Consider the following 25,000-nt stretch of genomic DNA (forward strand, 5'->3'; position numbering starts at 1 on the left):
TACCCTCACTGGCCACTTTATCAGAAACACCTACCTTGTGCTTCCACTCACTGGCCACTTTATTAGAAACACCTACCTTGTGCTTCCACTCACTGGCCACTTTATTAGAAACACCTACCTTGTGCTTCCACTCACTGGCCACTTTATTAGAAACACCTACCTTGTGCTTCCACTTACTGGCCACTTTATCAGAAACACCTACCTTGTGCTTCCACTCACTGGACACTTTATTAGGAACACCTACCTTGTGCTCCCACTAAAGGCCACTTTATCAGAAACAGTGTTGTATTCATGGTGACGCCTGGTTCCTATCACCACCACTGTAAAGACCTCTAAACCATTTCACACCAAACCCACTCTGGATCACCCCACAATGTTTGCCTCATAATGACTGAATCAGAAAAGAGAAATTTTCAACAATCAGTGGAATTTGTTTAAATCAATAAAACTATTTAGAGAATTATCTCAAAATTTTTACTCAAAACTATCCAAAAAGAATTTAAACTTAATTGGCCCTTAAAGTGGAACCTCAAGCATTAGCTAAGAACTGACCGAGTCATAGTGGCCCTAGTTAACCAATAAATAAATAGCAAGTTTTCAGTCTTTTCCCTGCATCAGATAGAACCTGTGACCAATGCTACATTAACAATGTTGGCTAATACTGTTCAGTGATTATGTCTGAAGGGCTTTAGCGCATAGAAGGGCTGGTTAAAACTCAGTGCGCTCAAGCAGGAAATAACTGTCCTCCGGAAAACCGCCGTCCCGTTCCGAAGAGCAGCTCAGAAAGGAGGGAGGAGAAATGGGATGGGGGTGAGAGGTGAAGTGAGAATAGAATGAAACAAAAAGATGAATAGAGGAGCAGGCAAAGGGGAGAGCCGGCGGTGAGAAGGGCGGCTTGGTGACGGGGAAAAGAAGCGTAGGGGAACAGAAAGCGGAGGGGAGGGGGGGGGGGGGGGTGGGGGGGTGGAGAGAAGGATTATCTCCACAGTGTGAGTGTGATTGTGTATTCATATCTCTGTGGGGACCGCGTCTTCAGGACGGTGTTGTCGGGACGTGAGCGACTGCTCTCCACGAACTGAAGCTTTTATTAGAAAATTTTCACTTCCCTTTGGTTCCTAATAGTTCTGCAAAACAGATATTCCATCTAACCCTTTCCCCAAATGCTGCATTTTTCAGTTTTTGACATGATTTGAAAAAGCCTGTTGCTCTTTACATTGTGTGTAAATTCCATGGTGAATGGACTAAAAGAAATGGCCCAAAATGACTTGGAATGACATCTGGTTCCATTGACTTACATTAAAAATAAAGTAGGTTTTTCCTTTTTCCTATAAAGTTACCATTTTGCAGATGCAAGTTTTTCTTCCAACAACAGCGATTAGCTAATTCTGTTTCTCTAAGTCAGATTGTTTCAAGAAGGGCCTGGGTTCGATTCCCCGGCCGGGTGACCAGGTTCCTCTCTGTGTGGAGTTTGCATGTTCTCATGGTAAATTGCCCCTGTGACTGTGTCTGTCTGTCTGTCTGCCCTGCGATGGACTGGCGACCTGTCCAGGGTGTATCCTGCCTTTCCCCCAATGACAGCCGGGATAGGCTCCAGCTCCCCCCGCGACCCAGAAGGAAAAGCGGCTTAGAAGATTTGTGTGTGTGTGTTGATTTGAGCTGATCAGTTGTTTGTTCATCATCACTGTTTCATAAACGTTGTTTAACTAAAGTTGCGTGAAGGTTTCACCATGTAAGCCTTCAGGGAAAAAACCAGCACAGATCAGCCTGATTTCCATGGTGGTCCAAGCTGGTTTAAGCTAGTCAACCAGCACACAAGCCTTAAAATCACAACAGTCATAGAGAAGCAAGTAGAAACGCCCCCCAAAGAACATCAATACATACTATCTGCTCGCATGCGTTTATACAGGAATACGTTGAAGAAAATCAATCTCGGTCAGACGGAGAGATAGAAAGCACTCCAGGCACAACAAACCTCCTCTGCTGAGAGACTGGTTCAATATTTGTCTAACTTCTAGAACCTCACTCCTCCTTCTTTTGGTGTCTTTTTGCAGCTGGAACTCGTTCTGTATCACAAATCATACAGACTGCCTCACGTGATTTAACTCCTCAACCCAGGGAGTGGGCCACGTTTGGACATCCGTTCTTCTCTAACCATGAAGCCTACTCTGGAACCTCACACATAAATAATTAAATAATGTCCTTTTCAGTTTGACATGCTGACCTACATGCCTGGCCAGACTCTTTTCTTGCAGGGAAATGGCCTCAGTCCCTGAGGGCGAAATGTAAGACTGGCTAACAACTAGTCACCAGTAAATAAGCAACATTAAGTGGCCCTTATTAGTCCCACAACGTGGAAATTCCCCCTTGACACTTAACCCACCCATGCAGTGAAACACCACATACACACTAGTGAGCACACACACACTAGGGGGCAGTGAGCACACTTGCCCAGAGCGGTGGGCAGCCCTATTCATGGCGCCTGGGGAGCAGCTGGGGGTTTGGTGTCTTGCTCAAGGGCACCTCAGTCACGTGCTGTCGGCTCAGGGGATTGAACCATCAACCTTCCGGTCACAAGGCCGATTCCCTGACCTCCAGCCCATGACTGCCCCCGTTATTGCAAGAGAACATTTTCTGTATATTCTTTTGTCCATGTGTTGACAGTCAGTCAGTCAGTGTTGTCATGTGGTACATTACGGTTGTTCTGATTGGCTGCTTCTTGAAATTTTTAAACTAAAGCCTCACCATGTAAAGTCAATCTAAAACCTAAAAAGCTGTGACTTCAGTAGCAGTTGCAAAATGCAAGCCTCTGCTGATAATACCTGAGAAACAGAACAATTAGTGCCCAGACATAACTCATGTTTATTGTTCTGTCATTTTTTTGGTATCATTTTAGAGCCTAGGCCTAACTTGAATTAGCCTCCCTCTACCCCTGTGAACAGTCTCTGACCACATTGTGGCTCTTGACCTGATGTTTTGCAACACCGCTGTACCAGAAATCACATAATCAAGTCTTTTGGAGATGATCTAACAACTCCACAAAGTCTGAGGCAAGCCTGTGATGATCTGTGCATGCATTAGCACAGTGTAAAATGAATGAAGCGAACTTTAGATACTAATCTTGGATAAATGTATACATTTAGAGTAAAAGGCCAAAATATTTGCAAAAGCTTCACACGCTTCGCAAACTTCGCTGTACCTATTCTTTTGCATGCCGTCACACTGTATGGGCCCCGTTATTTTGGGGACCGAATCAGGGAGTAACTGAGTAACTGAGCTGCCTGACATCTTCAATTTGATGTGCTTTGTCAATGATTGACCTGTAAGACGCGACAGAAGCGAGAGAAGAGCGACGACGCAGGCCAGTAATTCAGTGTTTTCACTCCAGGTTTGGAGCCGCTGCAGTGTATAGTTCAGTGTGTCTCTCTGCTGATCACTTCGTTCAGCTCAAGAGTGGATTAATTAGATAATAATATCAGGTATTTTAACCAGGAAACCACAGTTATGCAGAGCAGGGGTTTCAGGACTAGAGCTGAACTCTGAACTAAGTGCACCAGCAAACTTACAGAATCACGTCTGTTGAAACGCGACATAGTTTTCCGAGCCACGGCATTCAGTCTGATATTCAACGTTTATGTTTCTCCATTCAAATGTCATTTAAATCAGAAACAGAGAGTAAAGTTATCCCAGCGGTCTGACGACTGTTTATCTCTCGGCTGATAACATCAGCTAAAGGCCAGCATTGTTCACATCTGTATTAATTAGCTGATGTCATTTCCCTCCTATGATGAGAGTTTATCTCCTCTTTATGAACACCATGGGATCCTTTACCGACCCTAACGTGAAGATTCGGTGGGCTTCTGTGTTTTTGTGGGAATATCCGTTACAGAATGATGTGGGTTTTTAATGCAGTGCCGCCTGAGGGGTCGAAGGTCACGGGCATTCAGTGCTGGTTTTCTGCCTCTCCGCTTACTTGCAGAGATTTCTCCAGATTCTCTGAATCTTTTGGTGATATTATGGACTGTAGATGATGAAATCCCTAAATTCCTGCAGTTGCATGTTGAGAAACGTTGCTCTTAAACTGTTGGACTATTTGCTCACGCAGTTGTTCACTAAGTGGTGAACCTCGCCCGTCCTTGCTTGTGAACGACTGAGCCTTTCAGGGACGCTCTCTTCATACCCAATCATGACACTCACCTGTTTCCAATTAACCTGTTCACCTGTGGAATGTTCCAAACAGGTGTTTTTAGAGCATTCCTCAACTTTCCCAGTCTTTTGTTGCCCCTGTCCCAACTTCTTTGGAACGTGTTGCAGGCATCAAATTCAAAATGAGTGAATATTTGCAAAAAATTTAATATGGGTTGAAAAGGATTTGCAAATCATCGTGTTCTGTTTTTATTTATATTTTACACAACATCCCAACTTCACTGGAATTGGGGTTGTAGTTGCACTTATCAGAGTAATATTTTCTAAGAAAGCTGGGCTTTGTGGTGTAACTAGTGGTTAGAAGTGTCTATTCTCCTTGTGTGTCATGTCCTCTTGCCTTACCCACTCCCTGTGTGTCATGTTGGGGGTGCACTAGGGTGGGTTGCCTGTTCATACGTGAAGTGTCTTCCATGTTGTCTTCTACGCCAGTGCTTCAATATATTCTGCAAAACTGTATGAGATAATATCCCTTATTACATGTAAGTATCTATATATAATAATATGGACTGGGTGTATTATATCTACACGTAATAAACGTTTTCTAAATCTAACTCTAACCTTCACCTTAGGAACCAGGAAGACACGGTTTTGGTGTTTCAGGGAGACCCACTCACACACACACACACACACACACACACACCAAATCTCTTTATCTTTCTCTCTTTGTTGTGCAGCTTATCAGAGGGATGCATCCCAGATAAGCCTGGAAATCTGAAAAGCGCTTTGGGTCCAGCACTGCTGATATGAACACAGCTCATCACACAAACTCACAAGACACAAAAGACTTTAATCAACCCTGACATTCTGTCCTAACCCAACTGTAGCACAACAAAATCCTGTCTGATCCCGACTGTACCATGACACATTTCTGTCCCAACCCAAATTTACTGCAATAAAATTCTATCTGAACCAAACTGTAATGCAAATAAATTTTGCTGTAGCCCCACAGAATTCTGCCTGTATCTGATTGTAGTCCCACCAAATTCAGTCTGTGTAGTCTGTAGTCTGACTGTACACCAACAAAATTCTGTCCCAACTCAACTGTAGTCCAACAAAATTCTGTCTCAACTCGACTGTAGTCCAACAAAATTCAGTAAGAACTCGACTGTAGTCCAAGAAAATTCTGCCTCAACTCGACTGCAGTCCAACAAAATTCAGTAAGAACTCGACTGTAGTCCAAGAAAATTCTGCCTGAACTCAACTGTAGTCCAACAAAATTCTGTCTCAACTCAACTGTAGTCCAACAAAATTCTGTCTCAACTCGACTGTAGTCCAACAAAATTCAGTAAGAACTCGACTGTAGTCCAAGAAAATTCTGCCTGAACTCGACTGTAGTCCAACAAAATTCTGTCTCAACTCAACTGTAGTCCAACAAAATTCTGTCTCAACTCGACTGTAGTCCAACAAAATTCAGTAAGAACTCAACTGTAGTCCAACAAAATTCTGCCTCAACTCGACTGCAGTCCAACAAAATTCAGTAAGAACTCGACTGTAGTCCAAGAAAATTCTGCCTGAACTCAACTGTAGTCCAACAAAATTCTGCCTCAACTCAACTGTAGTCCAAGAAAATTCTGTCTCAACTCGACTGTAGTCCAACAAAATTCTGTCTCAACTCAACTGTAGTCCAACAAAATTCTGCCTGAACTCGACTGTAGTCCAACAAAATTCTGTCTCAACTCGACTGTAGTCCAACAAAATTCAGTAAGAACTCGACTGTAGTCCAACAAAATTCTGCCTCAACTCGACTGCAGTCCAACAAAATTCAGTAAGAACTCGACTGTAGTCCAAGAAAATTCTGCCTGAACTCAACTGTAGTCCAACAAAATTCTGCCTCAACTCAACTGTAGTCCAACAAAATTCTGTCTCAACTCGACTGTAGTCCAACAAAATTCTGTCTCAACTCAACTGTAGTCCAACAAAATTCTGCCTCAACTCGACTGCAGTCCAACAAAATTCAGTAAGAACTCGACTGTAGTCCAAGAAAATTCTGCCTGAACTCGACTGTAGTCCAACAAAATTCTGCCTGAACTCGACTGTAGTCCAACAAAATTCTGCCTCAACTCGACTGTAGTCCAACAAAATTCAGTAAGAACTCGACAGTAGTCCAACAAAATTCTGCCTCAACTCAACTGTAGTCCAACAAAATTCTGCCTCAACTCGACTGTAGTCCAACAAAATTCTGTCTCAACTCAACTGTAGTCCAACAAAATTCTGTCTCAACTCGACTGTAGTCCAACAAAATTCAGTAAGAACTCGACTGTAGTCCAAGAAAATTCTGCCTGAACTCAACTGTAGTCCAACAAAATTCTACCTCAACTCAACTGTAGTCCAACAAAATTCTGTCTCAACTCAACTGTAGTCCAACAAAATTCTGTCTCAACTCGACTGTAGTCCAACAAAATTCAGTAAGAACTCGACTGTAGTCCAAGAAAATTCTGCCTGAACTCGACTGTAGTCCAACAAAATTCTGTCTCAACTCAACTGTAGTCCAACAAAATTCTGTCTCAACTCGACTGTAGTCCAACAAAATTCAGTAAGAACTCGACTGTAGTCCAAGAAAATTCTGCCTGAACTCGACTGTAGTCCAATAAAATTCTGTCTCAACTCAACTGTAGTCCAACAAAATTCTGTCTCAACTCGACTGTAGTCCAACAAAATTCAGTAAGAACTCGACTGTAGTCCAAGAAAATTCTGCCTCAACTCGACTGCAGTCCAACAAAATTCAGTAAGAACTCGACTGTAGTCCAACAAAATTCTGCCTCAACTCAACTGTAGTCCAACAAAATTCTGCCTCAACTCAACTGTAGTCCAACAAAATTCTGCCTCAACTCGACTGCAGTCCAACAAAATTCAGTAAGAACTCGACTGTAGTCCAAGAAAATTCTGCCTGAACTCGACTGTAGTCCAACAAAATTCTGCCTGAACTCGACTGTAGTCCAACAAAATTCTGCCTCAACTTGACTGTAGTCCAACAAAATTCAGTAAGAACTCAACAGTAGTCCAACAAAATTCTGCCTCAACTCAACTGTAGTCCAACAAAATTCTGCCTCAACTCGACTGTAGTCCAACAAAATTCAGTAAGAACTTGACTGTAGTCCAACAAAATTCAGTCAGAACTCGACTGTAGTCCAACAAAATTCTGCCTGGCCTCAACTGTAGCTGTAATCTAACCTTAACCTCAACCCAAAACCTAATCCTAACCCCCATATGTTTTTGACATGTTACTGAGAGTCGTTTATTTATTGTTGAGTGTTTATTTATTTCATCTAAACAGGACTCAAAATAAAGTGTCACCCATTTTTCTCTGTTTTTCATTCTCTTTCTTTTAATAATGTTTCATTTCTGTTTTCCTGTAATCCTGAAAAGCACTTTGTCTACAGTTTTCTTATTTGAATTCAAGTCCCCTTTTTGGTTTATGGTGTATCTCACATCACGTAAATCATGAATGGGGTTTTTTTGCACATTTCTAAATTGTTTATCATGGTCAAGACGTGGTATATTGCCCAACACTGGTCCCTGTGTGTGAATTTCTGTATGTTGGAGTGTGCTAGTATCTGTGTGAGTGTCTGTGTTTACGAGTGAAAACACTGAAGGACAGTGAGGACGGCCTGACAGCCACTAACCCAAAGTCAGACAGTGTGTCTAATTATGGAGGCTCATCAGCATCGGCACTGGGGACCCATTAATTACTTTACCATTTAATCTGCCGCCTTTTATGCTCAAGCCCCTCACTCTAATCTCCACCGCTCTGCCTCAAAAAACAGGTCAGTCTGAGTGACCCAAGTACAAAAATTAGCCGGCAGACAAAAGAGCCTGCTTTTCACAACCACATGACAGACTGTTCACTGGGAAATGCAGGCACTTCAGGTACCTGAGCATCGAGCATTCCCAGGAATTCTTGATGAGGGTAGCGGTTCTGTGCACCCAGGTAAGCATGGCAGAAGACTTTGCCTGTTACCTCCCCAGGCCCCAGGACTAAAGAGAGGCTTTGGGCAGCACGTATCCACAGACAGCATGGGGCAAAAGCTGCCAGTTGGTGTTAATCAAATAGGAGAAACCCTGCTGACCTGGATGGCTCCCTCCAGTTCAAAGCCCCTGATTTAAAAGAACTGTTGCCCAGGCCTTCAAACAGGTGCTCACAGCAGGTGTCTACAACAACACATTCATCTCACTATCTGGTGAAAAGAACTGATGATGGTCCACCAGGTACATCCAGCACAACCTGAACAAGCCTGCTTCCGTTTACAGCCCTGACAACCCGAGCCTTGCTACTGACCATCATAACTGTTCCAGGAAAACAAGAGTTTGAAGGAAAGTCTTTTCAAGAGCCCATTATATCTCCTTCAAGCTGTAAAAGTGGGGCGACTAAGCCATGTTTTAAGGCTATATCTATATCTAGACTGCAGACTTGAAGGCTGCCATTACATAGTCTTAGTGGATTTTGGATCTACTGTCTGGTTAGCTGTGCTGCCCAACACCAGCAGTCTGTGCCCAGCTGGTTGGATACCCAGTGGGTTACAGATGAAGATGGCCATGTTGATCCCTTTATTGTTCTGCTGCAGTTTCTTAGCTCTTGTGACAGAAGTTGGAAGTTATACTCATAAAGATGCTATGGCCATCTTCAAATGTCTCAGGGGAAGCTTGTGATGAATGTCTAAATTTGGAGAAAAAAATGTTGACTGGCAAGCAGACTGAGATGAAGAAAGGGCAAAGCTCCTGCATGTAGCCACTGTGGGCAAAGGAGATACTCATGAGTTATGGCTGGCTGATATTCAGGATTCATACACCAAGACCTGTTGATTTGCTGGGGGCCATCTTCATCTGAAGGTGTCGACTGGCATCGACTTATCTGCCAGTCACCTCGGAATGGAAAACATCCCCTTGGCAAGGACAAAAGAGAGTGACATTCCTGTCATGAGATCAAGACCATGGAGAGTGCCCAACTGCTACCCTCACCATGGCTGACACAGTCAGCAGCAGAATTCCCTGAGAATCCAACACCACAAAGAAAGAGCAGCTTGTGGCTGGGTTCCTTCATGAAGTATTGCAGACTATAGTTGGGCAGTACAATGCATCTGTGTGACTTTAATGAAGAACAGATGTGGTTTGAGCAGGTTGAGAAAAGTTTTGAGGATATATTTACAGAAAAGATTTGGGTCACTATTGATTATTGAAGACTTTTCACTGTGGTAGTGGAGTTTGACTGGGCCTAGAGCCAGGAGACCTTTTGCCACAGTAATGGAGTTTGAGTGGGCCAAGAGCTGGGAGATTTCTCACTATGGTAGTGGAGTTTGACTTGGCCACAAGCTGGGAATTTTTTTTTTACCACAGTAGTAGAATTTAATTGGGCCACGAGCTGGGAAATTTTACACTATGGCAGTAGAATTGGACTGGGCCATGAGCTGGGAAATTTTTCATCACAGTAGTCGCGTTTGACTGGGCCACATGCTGGGAATTTTTTCACCACAGTAGTAGAGTTTGACTGGGCCATGAGCTGGGAAATTTTTCACCACAGTAATAGAGTTTGACTGGGCCATGAGCTGGGAAATTTTTCACCACAGTAATAGAGTTTGACTGGGCCATGAGCTGGGAATTTTTCACCATAATAGTAAAGTTTGACTGGGCCATAGGCTGGAAATTTTTTCACCATGGTAGTAGAATTTGATTGGGTCATATGCTGTGAAATTTCTCACCACAGTAGTAGAGTTTGACTGGGTCCTATGCTGGGAAATTTTTCACCACAGTAGTACAGTTTGACTGGGCCATGAGCTGGGAAATTTTTCACCATGGTAGTAATAACGCTGGGGGGCTTTACAGCAATCCAGGTCAATCCCCCAAGTGAGAAAGTCAAGGGGAACAGTTACAAGAGTGGCAACTCCCTAGGAAGAAGACGAAGAAACCTTGAGAGGAACCAAGTCTCAAAAGGGGACCCATCTCCCGCGAGTCAACACTGGACAGCAAAATAATAACAGTGCAATAAAGAGCAACACGAATAAAGAATGAAGCTTTGAGTAATGAATATATAATAGTGTAAAATGAATAAAGAGCATCTCACTGGACACAAGTATTTAGATTAACCACTGAAAACTGATGACTACTGTCAGAAGCCTTTTAGAGACTGTGTCTGAAAAGAGACTGGAATGGTATTTGCTGGGGGTTCTTTGCATGAAAAAGCCTCAACATATTAAGATTGAGAACTGTGTAAAAGCATCATTGGATTTGAGGAAGCCACTTTATTACTTGAATGAATTATTGTTGTTATTAGGTTTGATGGTATGACATGCTACCTTGAGTATCTCTGTGTGTTGAGTTGTATAAAACACAAACAAAATGCCTACATTACTATATGTGAAAGTATGTGGGTGTGGAAATGCTTTTAATGCCACCTGCAGTGCGTTGCTCTGTGTATGATTACAGAGCTGCAACCTCTCGGTTCCTCCAGTTCTTTTCTCTGAACTTTCCTGAAGTCATCTTCTGCCTCGTTAAACAGTTCCACATCCAATAGACTAATTATTACCAGATTATCCACAGCTTATCCCTCCTCCTCTTTCTTTCTCAGCCTTGCTCGGTCTCTTCTTTCTGAAAATAGTTCTCTCTGAACTTAGACCGAGTGGTAACGTGTCAAACTGTCTCTGGCGTTCTCTGAGAGCTGAAGGGCTGGTTCATTAGAGCGAAAGAAGCCCAGGTGAGAGCCCATTATGGCAAATCTATTCATTGGCTGGTTCTCCTCCACCTGCACTGAAAAGAGCACAGCAAATGCATGGCTTTTTCCTCAGAAACACAGAAAGCAAACACAATGGCAGACGGTCAGTGCTCATGAGGAGTTGAGTGGTTTTTATGGTGGCGTCCCCTTTGGAAGTAAGAAGAGAGCTCCACTCAATAAACACATCATCCTTAGTGGGGCTTTTCACCTCGAGCTATAGGACGTTGCTTGTCTCCTTGGCGTCATCAAGCACCATGGCAACCAGGAGATGACCTGTTCCATCATCATGGCTGTAGCAGTGAGATAAATCCATCTGCAGACCCTGGGAGCCAGCAGCAGTTCCAGACCGGCAGCTTTAGACTTGTGCTTCTTAATGTGCTGGTGACAGTGTGAAGGAAGCATTTTTGCATCATGGTTTACAGGCTCAGGCGTTGCCCTGTTGAGGCTCCACAGCTGAATCAGATCAGTAGGTAATAATAAAATAATCCTCCTCTACAGTAAAATAAAGCTCTGCTGATCCTTCAACACAGTTTAACAGTAAATGCTCTTAAACGCTGGAGTTAATGTAGAACTGCTGATTCACCCTTTAACCCTGAAGATCAGCACAGACGGCTGGTCACCATAGCAACACAGATGACAGTCTCGCCCAGCTAGTAGCTCATGAAACAGCAAAGAGAGAGATTTAAGACGGACATCGATAATTTGGAGACAAATGGACTTACTTGCATCTATAATCACTCCAGCTGGTTTGCTGATACGTTTAATCTGTGGGGAGAAACTGACAAACACTAAAAAGTCTCGAGGCTGTGGTCAGTTTCTCATTGATCAGCTTCTTGTTCAAATTTTCACGTTCCACCTTAAATGGTGCAACAGTTAGCTACGTAGTTATCTACATTCCATTTATGGTGGAACGTGAAAACTCTAGCAAGAAGCTGGTGAATGACACGCTAAACTTCAGCCTTGTAAAAAGTCTAGAGTTTACTGCTAATTTTACAAGACACTGTTCTACTTTTTGCAGAAAAGTTTCCTGCTGGAGATGTGAGAGAAGTGGCTATAACTGAGCTTAAAGCAGATCAAAGTAAGTCTGTGTTTTCATGGGGTTCTCTGAGGCTTTTAGGACGACTTTATGACTTATTCAACTTCACAAAATATTTGGTGGGTATTGACACAAACATAACCTCGTCCTGGCATGAAAAAGTTTGGGAAATCTTGACTAACTTAAGTAAGCTTAATCCAAACTGATGGCGGTTTCAAGTGTAAAAACCTGGCATGCCCTGAACATCTGAAAGTGCAGCTCTAGGACTCTCTGGACTCTCCAGAGCTGGATGATGGATGATGTTGATAACATCGGCTGGGTGTCTGTAGCTGTGGACGTTTAAAGGGCGGACAGATCCTTCGGAAAAGAGAAATGCTCCAGCATTGTGACGATGAGGGTATAATTTTGCATTTTTTCTGATGCTGTGGGGGCAGAAGAGGTTTAAAAATGCTTGAGAAGCCAAAGAAAATAACCATGTGTACAGCAGTCCATCAAACACTGAAGCCAAACAAGGCTTTCTGGCCTGCCCTCTCTCCTCTTCTCCCTCTCTCCTCTGTCCACTCTCCCCAAACCCTTCATTTGAGTCCACTTAAGGTCTTTTTCTATGTCTAATGAAAGCTACAGTTTCTGAAAAAAAAAGAACTTAGGAAGAGCAGCCAAATGTTCCCAAACATCAAAACGTTCCTGTTTTCAGAATCTTGTCGATATTTCGTCCCTATACAAGGTCAAACAGACAAGTGGGTGGGTCAGAAAATGACAATACAATCATTTTGTACTTTGCTGTTGTGCAAGTAAGACGATCCAGATCTAATCATCACCACAACAACATCAACTTTACCACACCTCAATCATCAAGTACAGACAAATCTCAGACAATTAACAGATTTCAGGAATTAAGCCTAAACATTTCATTTTGCTAGACTTTTGTGTTCAAATGAATTGATGTGATTACATAATGAAACCTGTAGTATATTAAGCAATTAATTTGTGCCTCCAGATTTTGGAAGCACATTTCCACCACTTGACGGAAAATGCCATAGTGTGTCATAATAATGAGAAAGTTTTTCTTAATTGACTTAATATCTCATATTAATGACCTACTTTCTCATAAAAGTGTCTCATAATTTTGACTTAAGATCTTACAATAATGAGAACAATATTAATGAGATTATGTTATAAGACACTAGGTCACAATTATGAGTGTAACATTGTGGAGTGATAAGGATGCGGACGCATGTGCGAAGACAAGCGAGATTTACTAAGGGCAAATCCATAATCAGGGTCAAGAGGGTCCATGGACAGAGGGCCAGCAGAATTCCAAACAATACACATGTCAACAATCAAATATATCAAGCAAATCAAACAAAGACCAGCGAACACAAGGGGCAAACACAGGGAAGATGACAGAAAACACAACACAGGTGGAAAACAGGTGTAACAAATCAGGGGCAGAGTCAAGAAAACAAGGGGGCATGACCGGGAAGAAACAAAACAAATAGCACATGGACAAGATTGAAAGGTAAACAAAAGCACATGGAAGACTAAAACATAAGCACATGGATAACCGGGAGGGGCCAATCATGACAGGGAGAAAATAAGACATTATCCTGAGAAAATGGGTCATAATTTTGGCATAGTAAGTCATTATTATGAGCTACTAAGTCATCCATAATTCTGAGTTGTAATTATAAGATAGCATGTCATAATTATGATAGTCATAATTATGGGTAATTCAGTCATAAATATAACATAGTAAGCCATTGTTATGAGATACTAAGTCATAATTTGGAGACATTAAGTCATGATTATAACATAGTAAGTCATTATTATGAGATACTATGTCATAATTATGATATAATAATTATTAATAATTATGGTCATAATTAAGATATAGTTATGATGTACTAAGTCAAAATGAGAAACAAGCAAAAGCAAAAAGTCAAAAGAAACCTTAAAATTGAATTTCAGGTCAGAATTCATTTTCAGATGGTGTGATACAAATTCTAATTTAAATTAATGGCATGAATCCAACTCCACAGTAAAACCACCAGAAGAGTCATTGACTTTTGCAGCCCTAAATCAGTTCATTGGTAATAAACAGGTACTCAAGAATTTACAACCATTTGTCACTGTGGAATTAGACCTCCGCATTTAACCCATCCGTGCAGTGAAACACCCACATACGTGCCCACTAGTGAGCACACATGCCCGGAGCAGTGGGCAGCCCTATCCACGGCACCCGGGGAGCAATTGTGGGTTAGGTGCCTTGCTCAAGGACTGTCAGCTGAGGGGATTGAACCAGTAACCTTCCAGTCACAGGGCTGGTTCCCTAACCTCCAGCCCATGACTGCCCCACGATACTGGTACCATATAAAACTTCATTTACACTGTATAACTACCTGGTACCCCAAATAATCACACAGTACGGTGAAGTTTGTACCTCACACTTATTCAGTTACTATCTAGAACCTGCTGGGCATTCCAGTGTGGTTTGACTAACTTGGATGTTGCCTAAAATAGTTATCTAGTTCTTTGGAGTTCATATCACATGGATCATTCAGATATTTACAAAAGATCCATCTGTGCTTTGTAAGAGTGAATATTGCCCAGCCTCCGCTACACATTTCCACTAATATTTTGTTTGACAACAAGTGTGGTGGGCAGAGTTATTTGTCCCCTGCGTCCCCCATATCTGCGACAATCCTGCTCACAGCTCTTCTCACCAGACTCAATCATCTTCACACTCAGGTATTTATGTGAGTCAGAGCTGAGAGTGAGTCACTGTGAGTGAATCTGGAATTCTTCTTGTTGAGGCTGCTTGTTTGAGCTTGGTGGGGTTTAAAAGGGCAACTGTTCTTTGATTACAAATGGCTGATGGATTCATGGGAAAGGGAAATGCTCAGCAGTGACGTCCGATAGGCCATTTTCGCACTTCTGGGTTGGTTAATGCTGAAGAGTAAATATTAACGTTAAACTGCTCCCGGTGGCACTGTAAACTATAGCTGATACTGCCCGAAATCATTGCTCCGTTTCCTCTCGATCAGGTTTAAAAATGTTCAACTTCAGCTGAAAAGCTGCGCTCGTCATGCGTCACTTTTAACAAGGTAGCCAATCAAAAAAGAGTAAAACTGAGCTGTCGAGTGAATACAGGCTGTACAGCAGGACAGACTTACTCACATCTGTGATTAAAAACACTCCAAGACAAACATTCATTCACTGGTGCGTTCAAAGACAGATATCACAGAGGTTTGATTAAAGACCCTGAGAAACGGACTCCTCTCCGCTGTATCGGTGATCAGTAACTATACTGTAGAAATACGATACTGTGTCTCTGAGCTGGTTTTGGTGTTCAGGGCAGTCGCTAATGTTGCTCATGCTTACATGGACTGAGCAGGAAAAACTAAACTTGGTGGAATTTTTCTCCCACATACAGTGAGAGCAGATCTGTTTAGGGATGTGTGACGTGGAGTTGAACATAATAATCTGCTCCACTCCTTTTTGCAAAGCGGAGAACCTCTATCCCCGAGCTCAGTAACGCTGAGATTAATAACTGATCACATTGATTTATCAGTCTACTCAGGCTTTAGCAGAGCTCAGCAACACTGAGATTAATAACCGATCACATTGATTTATCAGTCTACTCAGGCTTTAGCAGAGCTCAGTAACACTGAGATTAATAACTGATCACATTGATTTATCAGTCTACTCAGGCTTTAGCAGAGCTCAGTAACACTGAGATTAATAACTGATCACATTGATTTATCAGTCTACTCAGACTTTAGCAGAGCTCAGTAACACTGAGATTAATAACCGATCACATTGATTTATCAGTCTACTCAGGCTTTAGCAGAGCTCTGTAACGCTGAGATTAATAACTGATCACATTGATTTATCAGTCTACTCAGGCTTTAGCAGAGCTCAGTAACGCTGAGATTAATAACCGATCACATTAATTTATCAGTCTACTCAGACTTTAGCAGAGCTCAGTAACACTGAGATTAATAACTGATCACATTGATTTATCAGTCTACTCAGGCTTTAGCAGAGCTCAGTAACGCTGAGATTAATAACCGATCACATTGATTTATCAGTCTACTCAGGCTTTAGCAGAGCTCAGTAACGCTGAGATTAATAACCGATCACATTGATTTATCAGTCTACTCAGGCTTTAGCAGAGCTCAGTAACACTGAGATTAATAACCGATCACATTGATTTATCAGTCTACTCAGGCTTTAGCAGAGCTCAGTAACACTGAGATTAATAACTGATCACATTGATTTATCAGTCTACTCAGGCTTTAGCAGAGCTCAGTAACGCTGAGATTAATAACTGATCACATTGATTTATCAGTCTACTCAGACTTTAGCAGAGCTCAGTAACGCTGAGATTAATAACTGATCACATTGATTTATCAGTCTACTCAGACTTTAGCAGAGCTCAGTAACGCTGAGATTAATAACTGATCACATTGATTTATCAGTCTACTCAGGCTTTAGCAGAGCTCAGTAACGCTGAGATTAATAACCGATCACATTGATTTATCAGTCTACTCAGGCTTTAGCAGAGCTCAGTAACGCTGAGATTAATAACCGATCACATTGATTTATCAGTCTACTCAGGCTTTAGCAGAGCTCAGTAACGCTGAGATTAATAACCGATCACATTGATTTATCAGTCTACTCAGGCTTTAGCAGAGCTCAGTAACACTGAGATTAATAACTGATCACATTGATTTATCAGTTTACACAGTCTTTAGCAGAGCTCAGTAACACTGAGATTAATAACTGATCACATTGATTTATCAGTTTACTCAGTCTTTAGCAGAGCTCAGTAACACTGAGATTAATAACTGATCACATTGATTTATCAGTCTACTCAGGCTTTAGCAGAGCTCAGTAACACTGAGATTAATACTGATCACATTGATTTATCAGTCTACTCAGGCTTTAGCAGAGCTCAGTAACACTGAGATTAATAACTGATCACATTGATTTATCAGTCTACTCAGACTTTAGCAGAGCTCAGTAATGCTGAGATTAATAACTGATCACATTGATTTATCAGTCTACTCAGGCTTTAGCAGAGCTCAGTAACGCTGAGATTAATAACTGATCACATTGATTTATCAGTCTACTCAGGCTTTAGCAGAGCTCAGTAACGCTGAGATTAATAACTGATCACATTGATTTATCAGTCTACTCAGGCTTTAGCAGAGCTCAGTAACGCTGAGATTAATAACTGATCACATTGATTTATCAGTCTACTCAGGCTTTAGCAGAGCTCAGTAACGCTGAGATTAATAACTGATCACATTGATTTATCAGTCTACTCAGGCTTTAGCAGAGCTCAGTAACACTGAGATTAATAACTGATCACATTGATTTATCAGTCTACTCAGGCTTTAGCAGAGCTCAGTAACTCTGAGATTAATAACTGATCACATTGATTTATCAGTCTACTCAGGCTTTAGCAGAGCTTAGTAACGCTGAGATTAATAACCGATCACATTGATTTATCAGTCTACTCAGGCTTTAGCAGAGCTCAGTAAACGGACACACGAATCCACCAACTCCACATGGTGAGAGGCAGATGACGTGCATCATAGCCCCTCTTTATAGGCTCATAACTCTGGATGAGAGTCTCGTATGATCTCGTGATAAGATGGAATGGAAAGGGCGGCTCTACACTTTCAGGGAATGTTTGAACTGGACTTCTGTGCTGGATCATCACAAAGATACACAAACAGATACAGAAACCTGTAAGTTTGTTATGAGATAATAAAGCTATAGCCAATCCAACGAAGGCAGTTGGATAAAAATAATTTTAAATCAGTTAAAAATAAGTCCCTGATTTGTTGCTGTAGTGATAACAAATGAGAGCTGGAATCTAAACGGTTCATATTCCTGGCTGTGTTACTTCTGCTGTGTCCCAACCGTACGCTAGCACACTAACAGCAGGCCCAGCACAGCTGAACGATTCGGGAAAAATATATAGTATACAGGCCTGGTAAACAATAAGTAAAAAACAGTGGCGTAGCATTAAAAGTGCATTCATTAGTGTAATAGGCGAAGTATAGGAGTGTGTGGTTTGGGACGCAGCATTAGCCGGTCAGACGTCCAACAGCTTCAGTGGCTGATTATAGCTCTGCTGTGCAGCTTGTTAGCTGCTCATTAAACATTTACAAGCGAAAGTTTCAGTTTTTTCCTTATTAAAAATGTATTTATTGAGGAAAACTGGATGTCTACAGATTTGTCCGGGTCATGATGTTGGCTTCTTATTCACCAGCTTTTTTTTTTTTCTTTCAACATTCGTTGTACAGATAAGGTGCCTACTGTAACTGCAGCATTGTTTAGGGTGGAAGGGACAATGTGAATTAGCTTAATTGTGCATTGGACTGAATGTGAGAGGTGTGCAGGTTATAGAGATCCAGTCCATAAATCAAGCCAATCTTTCATAATACAGCGTTTTTCTGGAGACTGCAGCTAAAGTGACCAACCTTATCATCTTCTTCACGGTCATTCTGGTCTATTTCGCTTGGTCTTAATCCACCTGTAGAGTTCTAGCTGCAGCAACAGTGACGAGATGAGCTCCATGAGAGCACAGGCACAGTTACTGGTTGTTGGTAAGGTGTCCTTAATGATGTAATCGAATATTATGACACTACTATGATTATGGCCAATTTTAAGTTTATATTGGACAGGTCAACTTAACCCTCTGATTATTGCATATATTCTTAAAATCACCTTTAAAGGCACTTGCATACAACTTGATACCCACATGTATCAAAATGTCCAGAACGATCTCAGCTCTCTCTATAATGAGGCCCTTTTGACCTGGATCACTGGATAAAGACATAATTCAGCACTAAAGCTGAAGAATACCAGATGTTTAAAATATCACAAGTGTCCAGCGTAGGGTTCTCTTTTAGCAGCTGTAGCCAGTCAGCAGCCTGTCCATGTTGTGCACCCTCTCACACACACACACACACACACACACACACACACACTAACAGCAGGCCATGTAAGGAGGACAACCGAGTGAAGGACACAGCACCTCCACACTTTAACTCCCCGTGGGTTCAGTCCAACACCACATGTGTAATTAGATTAAGTGACCCTTATTTGTCCCACAATGGGGAAATTTCACCTCTGCATTTAACCCATCAGTGAAGTGAATAGTGTATCCCGTGCATCCTGCCTTCCACTTGATGACAGCTGGGATTGGGGGATAGGCTCCAGCATCCCACCCTCCCGCAACCCTGAGGCAGAAGCGGCTTAGAAAGTGTGTGTGTGTGTGTGTGGTGTCTGTGAAGTGAAACACCACATACACACTAGTGAGCACTAGGGGGCAGTGAGCACACTTGCACACTTGGAGCAGTGGGCAGCCCTATCCGTGGTACCCGGGGAGCAGTTGGGGTTAGATGTCTTGCTCAAGCGCACCTCAGTCACGTATTGTTGGCTCTGGGGATTGAACCAGTGACCTTCCGCTTCCCTAACCTCCAGCCCATGACTGGCCCTAATATAATATAAATGTGTGGGGGGTGAACAGAGTGAAGGCACTGAAAATGGGTTATTTTATATGTTCTTCACAGAAAATGAGCAAAGGCCAAGAGTCTGAGGTTGAAATAATAATAAATCATCTCATTTTTTCTTTTGGTAAACATTGAAAACGGGTCCCACAGACCTGAACACCACACAAGGGTAGAAATCACCCTCTGGGCTGAAACCACCCTACCACGCCCACCACCCCCCTCCAAAAAAAAACAACACAGGATCTTTGGAAACATCTCAGTCTGAAAAAGACACAAGACGGAAAACAACGCAGTCATTCAATAATGCTTTTCCATCAGCGTCACTTTCCATCCCAAGTTCTTTTGTCTGCCAGTCAAAGAGAAACGTTTATTAATCTGGCTCAGGTTCTTCTGCTTAAACACACACACACACACACACACACACACACACACACACACACACACACACACACACACACATATGCACACGTATACACACATTATGATGTTAATGAGGCTGCAGCTCTAACGTCAGACTGTATAAAGCAACGGCATGTGACATTCACTCACATCCACAGATCAACTAAGACTGAGAGTGAGTGAGAGAGAGAGAGAGAGAGAGAGAGAGACATTGATGGATAAATGGATGGATGGATGGATGGATGGATGGATGGGTGGACAGATGGATAGATGGCTCGTTAAGCACACGCACACTCTGAGATACACAGATGGGTTCCAATAAAAAGAGATAGACTGCCTCATAGAAAAGCCGGGGAGGTGTGAGTGATTTGGAGAGAATGAGAGATGTAGTTCTCTCAGAGAGAAAGAAAAATAAATATACTGGAATGGACAGCTGGAGACAGCAGGGGGCACTGACACAAACGGAACCAGAGTTCCTCAAGGCCTTACACACACACACACACACACACACACACACACACACACATACAGATACACCAAGCTGAAAATAACATGATGCATTATCCTGCCACCCATTATTTTCATATTATTATGATTATTATTATTATTATTATTATGTAATTTGTTTTATATATATATATATATATATATATATATATATATATATATATATATATATATATATATATATATATATATATTCATTTAAATTGAGCTTTTCTTCAGAAAGACAAGACCACTGTGTACATACAGGTGAACTCACAAATATACACTCATACACAATAGAGGAACCACTCAGCCCTGCAGGAGCCAGGCCAACAACACTTCACAGCCTTGCAAGGAAACAAAACATAGACTTTACCTCCAAACACCACAATCCTGCATCCAAACACCACAACAATTCCTCCAAACACTGCAAACATACATTACCAGAACTTTGCTTTTGTGAAAACTGTGTCTTTATCTCTAAGCTCTGCAACTTTACCCTTAAAACACCACAGGCTGAACTCCCAGACACCACTAGTTTACTTTAAATTCCTGCAATCTTATCTTCAAATATTGCACCCTTGCCTGAACCTGCCAAAATATTAATCGAAATTTGCCTTCAAACAATGCAACCGTATCTCCAAACACCACAATCTTACCATTAAACACTACAACCTTACCATTAAACACCACAAGCTTACCATTAAACACCACAACCTTACCATTAAACACTGCAACCTTACCATTAAACACCACAACCTTACCATTAAACACTGCAACCTTACCATTAAACACCACAACCTTACCATTAAACACCACAACCTTACCATTAAACACTACAACCTTACCATTAAACACCACAACCTTACCATTAAACACCACAACCTTACCATTAAACACTACAACCTTACCATTAAACACCACAAGCTTACCATTAAACACCACAACCTTACCATTAAACACTGCAACCTTACCTTTAAACACCACAACCTTACCATTAAACACCACCACCTTACCATTAAACACCACAAGCTTACCATTAAACACCACAACCTTACCATTAAACACTGCAACCTTACCATTAAACACCACAAGCTTACCATTAAACACCACAACCTTACCATTAAACACTGCAACCTTACCATTAAACACCACAAGCTTACCATTAAACACCTCAACCTTACCATTAAACACTGCAACCTTACCATTAAACACCACAACCTTACATTTAAACACCACAAGCTTACCATTAAACACCACAACCTTACTATTAAACACCACAACCTTAACTTCAAATACTGTAACCTTGCCTTCAAACACCCCTAAACCATACTTCCAAACACTGCAATCTTGTCTCCAAACCCCTAACCTGTACTTCCAAACACTGCAATTTTACATACAAACCACCAAGTCCTCACCTACAAATGCCACATTACCTCCCAGTCTTGCAACTTTACCATTAATATCCATAAACATCGTGTTACCTCCAAACACCATAACCATACTTCCAAACTCTGCAACCATCCAAACATATGTTTGCACAGAACACCACACCTGCATGTTAAACTACAGCTATGATAACTATAAACATGATAAACTTCCCTCCAAATGCCACAACCTCACCAAAAATGTGCCAACCAGTAAGGCATCCTTGCTTCCAGACTTTCCCCTGCTTCCAGATCTTCCCTCCAAACACCACAAGCGTAACTCTAAATACCACAACGTTACCCCATACACCTGAGTCTTACCTTCAGTCACTGCAGCCTTGCCTCCAAACACAAAATAACACCACAGCCATCATGACAAATACCACCCACAGACAATCACCCAACCAGGCGTAACCACCGTCCTGCTAGAATGAACCAGAAGAGCTATACAGAAAAGTTACCAAACACTTGATCACACCAGTTCACTAACATTGCTTAATATACATGACTAACAAAGCACAGCTGTCTATGTCACATCTGGGCTGGTTCCAAGCTACTGTTTAGCTATGAAGCAACAGTAGACTCTGAGCACATCTGCTCTACTGCAAGCCTTACATAATGCAAAGTCACAAAATAACAATAACTCCACAACATTAAAAGCAGTTGAACAAATGTTCAACATCCATCAAGCACATGGACAAAATAACCATTTTCAATAAAATAAAGTAAAATTACACTCACTGGCCACTTTATTAGAAACCCTTCCCTTGTAGATCCAAATTGCTGGTGTAAGATTGGACACTGTAGCCCATCTGTTGATGCACAGTTTGTGTTAGCCATCCTCTCAGCATGCAGACCATTGGTCACCATAACAACACAGACAACAATCTCGCCTAGCTAGTGGCTAATGAAAAGGCAAAGAAGATGAAAATCAATAATTTGGAGACAAATGAAATTTCTTTGGTTTCCGTTTACGTTTAAGTTGCAACGAGAGTCTGTCAAACACTAAAAATTCACAAGCTTCTCATTCTCTAGCTTCTTCTTCAAATTTTCCCATTCCATCTTTAATGGTGCAGCAGTTGCATTCTGGAACCTCAGGCACCATTTAAGGCCTCTAAAAGTCAAACATTGTGAGACATTTTACAAGAAACTGTTCTACATTTGTGGAAATGTTTCCTGCCAGAGATACAAGAAAAGCAGGTATAGCTTAGTGGAAGCCTAAAGCAGAGCAAAGTAAGTCTGCGTTTTGTTTATATTATATATTAGCACATATTGAGACATAATGACAGCCAAGATGGTAAAATGTTACTTCAATAAAATGGACATAAAGTGTTGTGGCTCCTCTTTACATTTCGGTTGCCGACCCTGATCTAGCCCTTGTGGTAGAGGTGGCCTAACAAATTGTGTCACAAAAGAGGGACTAAAATCTGTAAGTCGATCTAAGATGGATGGTGAGTGTAGCCATGCAAAAAGGTGCATAACACAATAACAACAACAGCTGGAAAGTAAGAAACTCCATCCAACCCACCATACAAGATGGTCACCATAGAGACAGGCATGACCAGGAGGCCCAGCAGCATGTCCGCAACAGCCAATGACATGAGGAAGTAGTTGGTGGCATTCTGCAGTTTCCTCTCCAGGCTGACAGCCATGATGACCAGGATGTTCCCAGTGACTGTGATCCCCACCACGGCCAAGATCAGCAGTGCTGCCCAGTTCTTCTGCCCAACCTCAGCTGCCTGACCCATGCACCCTCTGGCCTCCCTTCTGGAGCTACCGCCGCTGGATGTCAGGTTTCCAAACACCGAGGGTTCAGAGATAATCCCACTTTGGTTGCAGCCTAGTGACCCATTGCGGATTACATTGCCCAGAGTTGCCTCTGTGTCAAAGGGCATGAAGGCCATGGAGGAGGAGATGGCCTCCAAGAGAAGCTCAGAAGCATTCCCATGTGAGCTCATGGTCCCAGCTAGTGGTCTCACCCCTTTCAGAGCACCCACAGGTGTGTTACCTGCTGGAGACGAACGGCCCGTTAGGGCGTAGCGTCCGTCCCAGCGGTTCAGCAAGTTCCGGCATGGTCCTTTCTCTCCAGATCTGGCAGGGCACGGCACTACAACTAGTGCAGCGTTCCTGGAAACCTCACAGCAGGAGCATGTGCACGATCTCTAACGCACGCACTCTGTACTTGTTATGCAGGTATTCCTGAGAAAGCCGTTTGACAGGGTAAATGTACACGGTAAAATTTGTTTTCCTCTTGGTCGGAAGAGCGCAAGAAGGTACAACTGGAGTTTTCTATTTTTCCCTCTCTTTCTTTTCCTCTTAGGGGTTCCATCTCGGAGCACGTCTGCTCTTCTGCAAGCCTTTGATCACTCTGCCTAATCCAGCCGCGCTGAGGGAGAGAGTGGGAGCGTCGGCGAGAGGGGAGGTGGAGAGAGAGGGAGAGAAAGACAGAGAGCGAGAATGAGACAGTCAGGCAAGGAGCTGGAGCTCCTCAGGTGTCTGCTGGATCTTCTGCACCTGAGTCTAAGATCGCAAAGATATAATGGGGTCAGGAATAACACACACGCATACACTAGTCTGTACGAGTGAATGTAAATGTTGCTGTGCTCCACCTGACCAACCCTAACCTTCATCTCACCAAGTGAAAAATTATCTTCGGCATCTTTTACTTCCTTCTAATTAAAGCTGCAGTTTGAGGGTAGTAAGTATTTTTTCCTTTGGAAAGCAGGCTAATGTCCCCACAAATGCACACTGTCCCCGAGAAGAGACATAAACACACAGTACATATACATTTATTTCATTTGTCAGACACTGACAGCGACTTCCAATTTAACCCTTGTATTCTGTGCACTACCCAGCAATGAATGTACTGTTCATGGGTCATATTGACCCATGCCATCTACTTTATGGGGATGATTCTAAATTTTATCAGTAAAACAGCTACTATATATTTTTCATTCTCTCAGTTAATTGCAATATACAACAGATTTATGGTTAATGGTTGTTAATTGCCTTTGAAAACCATACGACTAGATAGAATATTAGTATTAAATTACAATACAAGATAAAATTAGTATCTTGGTAGAGTAAAAAGTATTTAGATTCTTTTTATGTTGTTCATTAAAATTCCCAAACATAGTGCAAGGGTTAATCGAGTCAGAGAGGTAGGCGAATGTAACGTTAGGAGTCTTGCCCAAGGACTCAATTTGTATAGCAT

At 42.1% G+C, this 25,000-nt stretch overlaps 1 protein-coding gene across 1 annotated transcript in view; it reads right to left on the reverse strand.

Moving 5' to 3' along the window:
• htr2aa (5-hydroxytryptamine (serotonin) receptor 2A, genome duplicate a) overlaps positions 1-25,000 on the reverse strand; it is a 45,345-nt gene that overhangs the window by 18,669 nt on the left and 1,676 nt on the right. Inside the window, exon 2 of the mRNA XM_017724634.2 lies at positions 23,315-24,172. Within this exon, the coding sequence (XP_017580123.1) occupies positions 23,315-23,744 (430 nt within the window). The 5' untranslated portion in view covers positions 23,745-24,172. The remainder of the gene's footprint in view (positions 1-23,314; positions 24,173-25,000) is intronic.

This window comes from Pygocentrus nattereri, chromosome 6, assembly GCF_015220715.1.
Source record: "Pygocentrus nattereri isolate fPygNat1 chromosome 6, fPygNat1.pri, whole genome shotgun sequence".
Taxonomy (NCBI): Eukaryota; Metazoa; Chordata; class Actinopteri; order Characiformes; family Serrasalmidae; genus Pygocentrus; species Pygocentrus nattereri.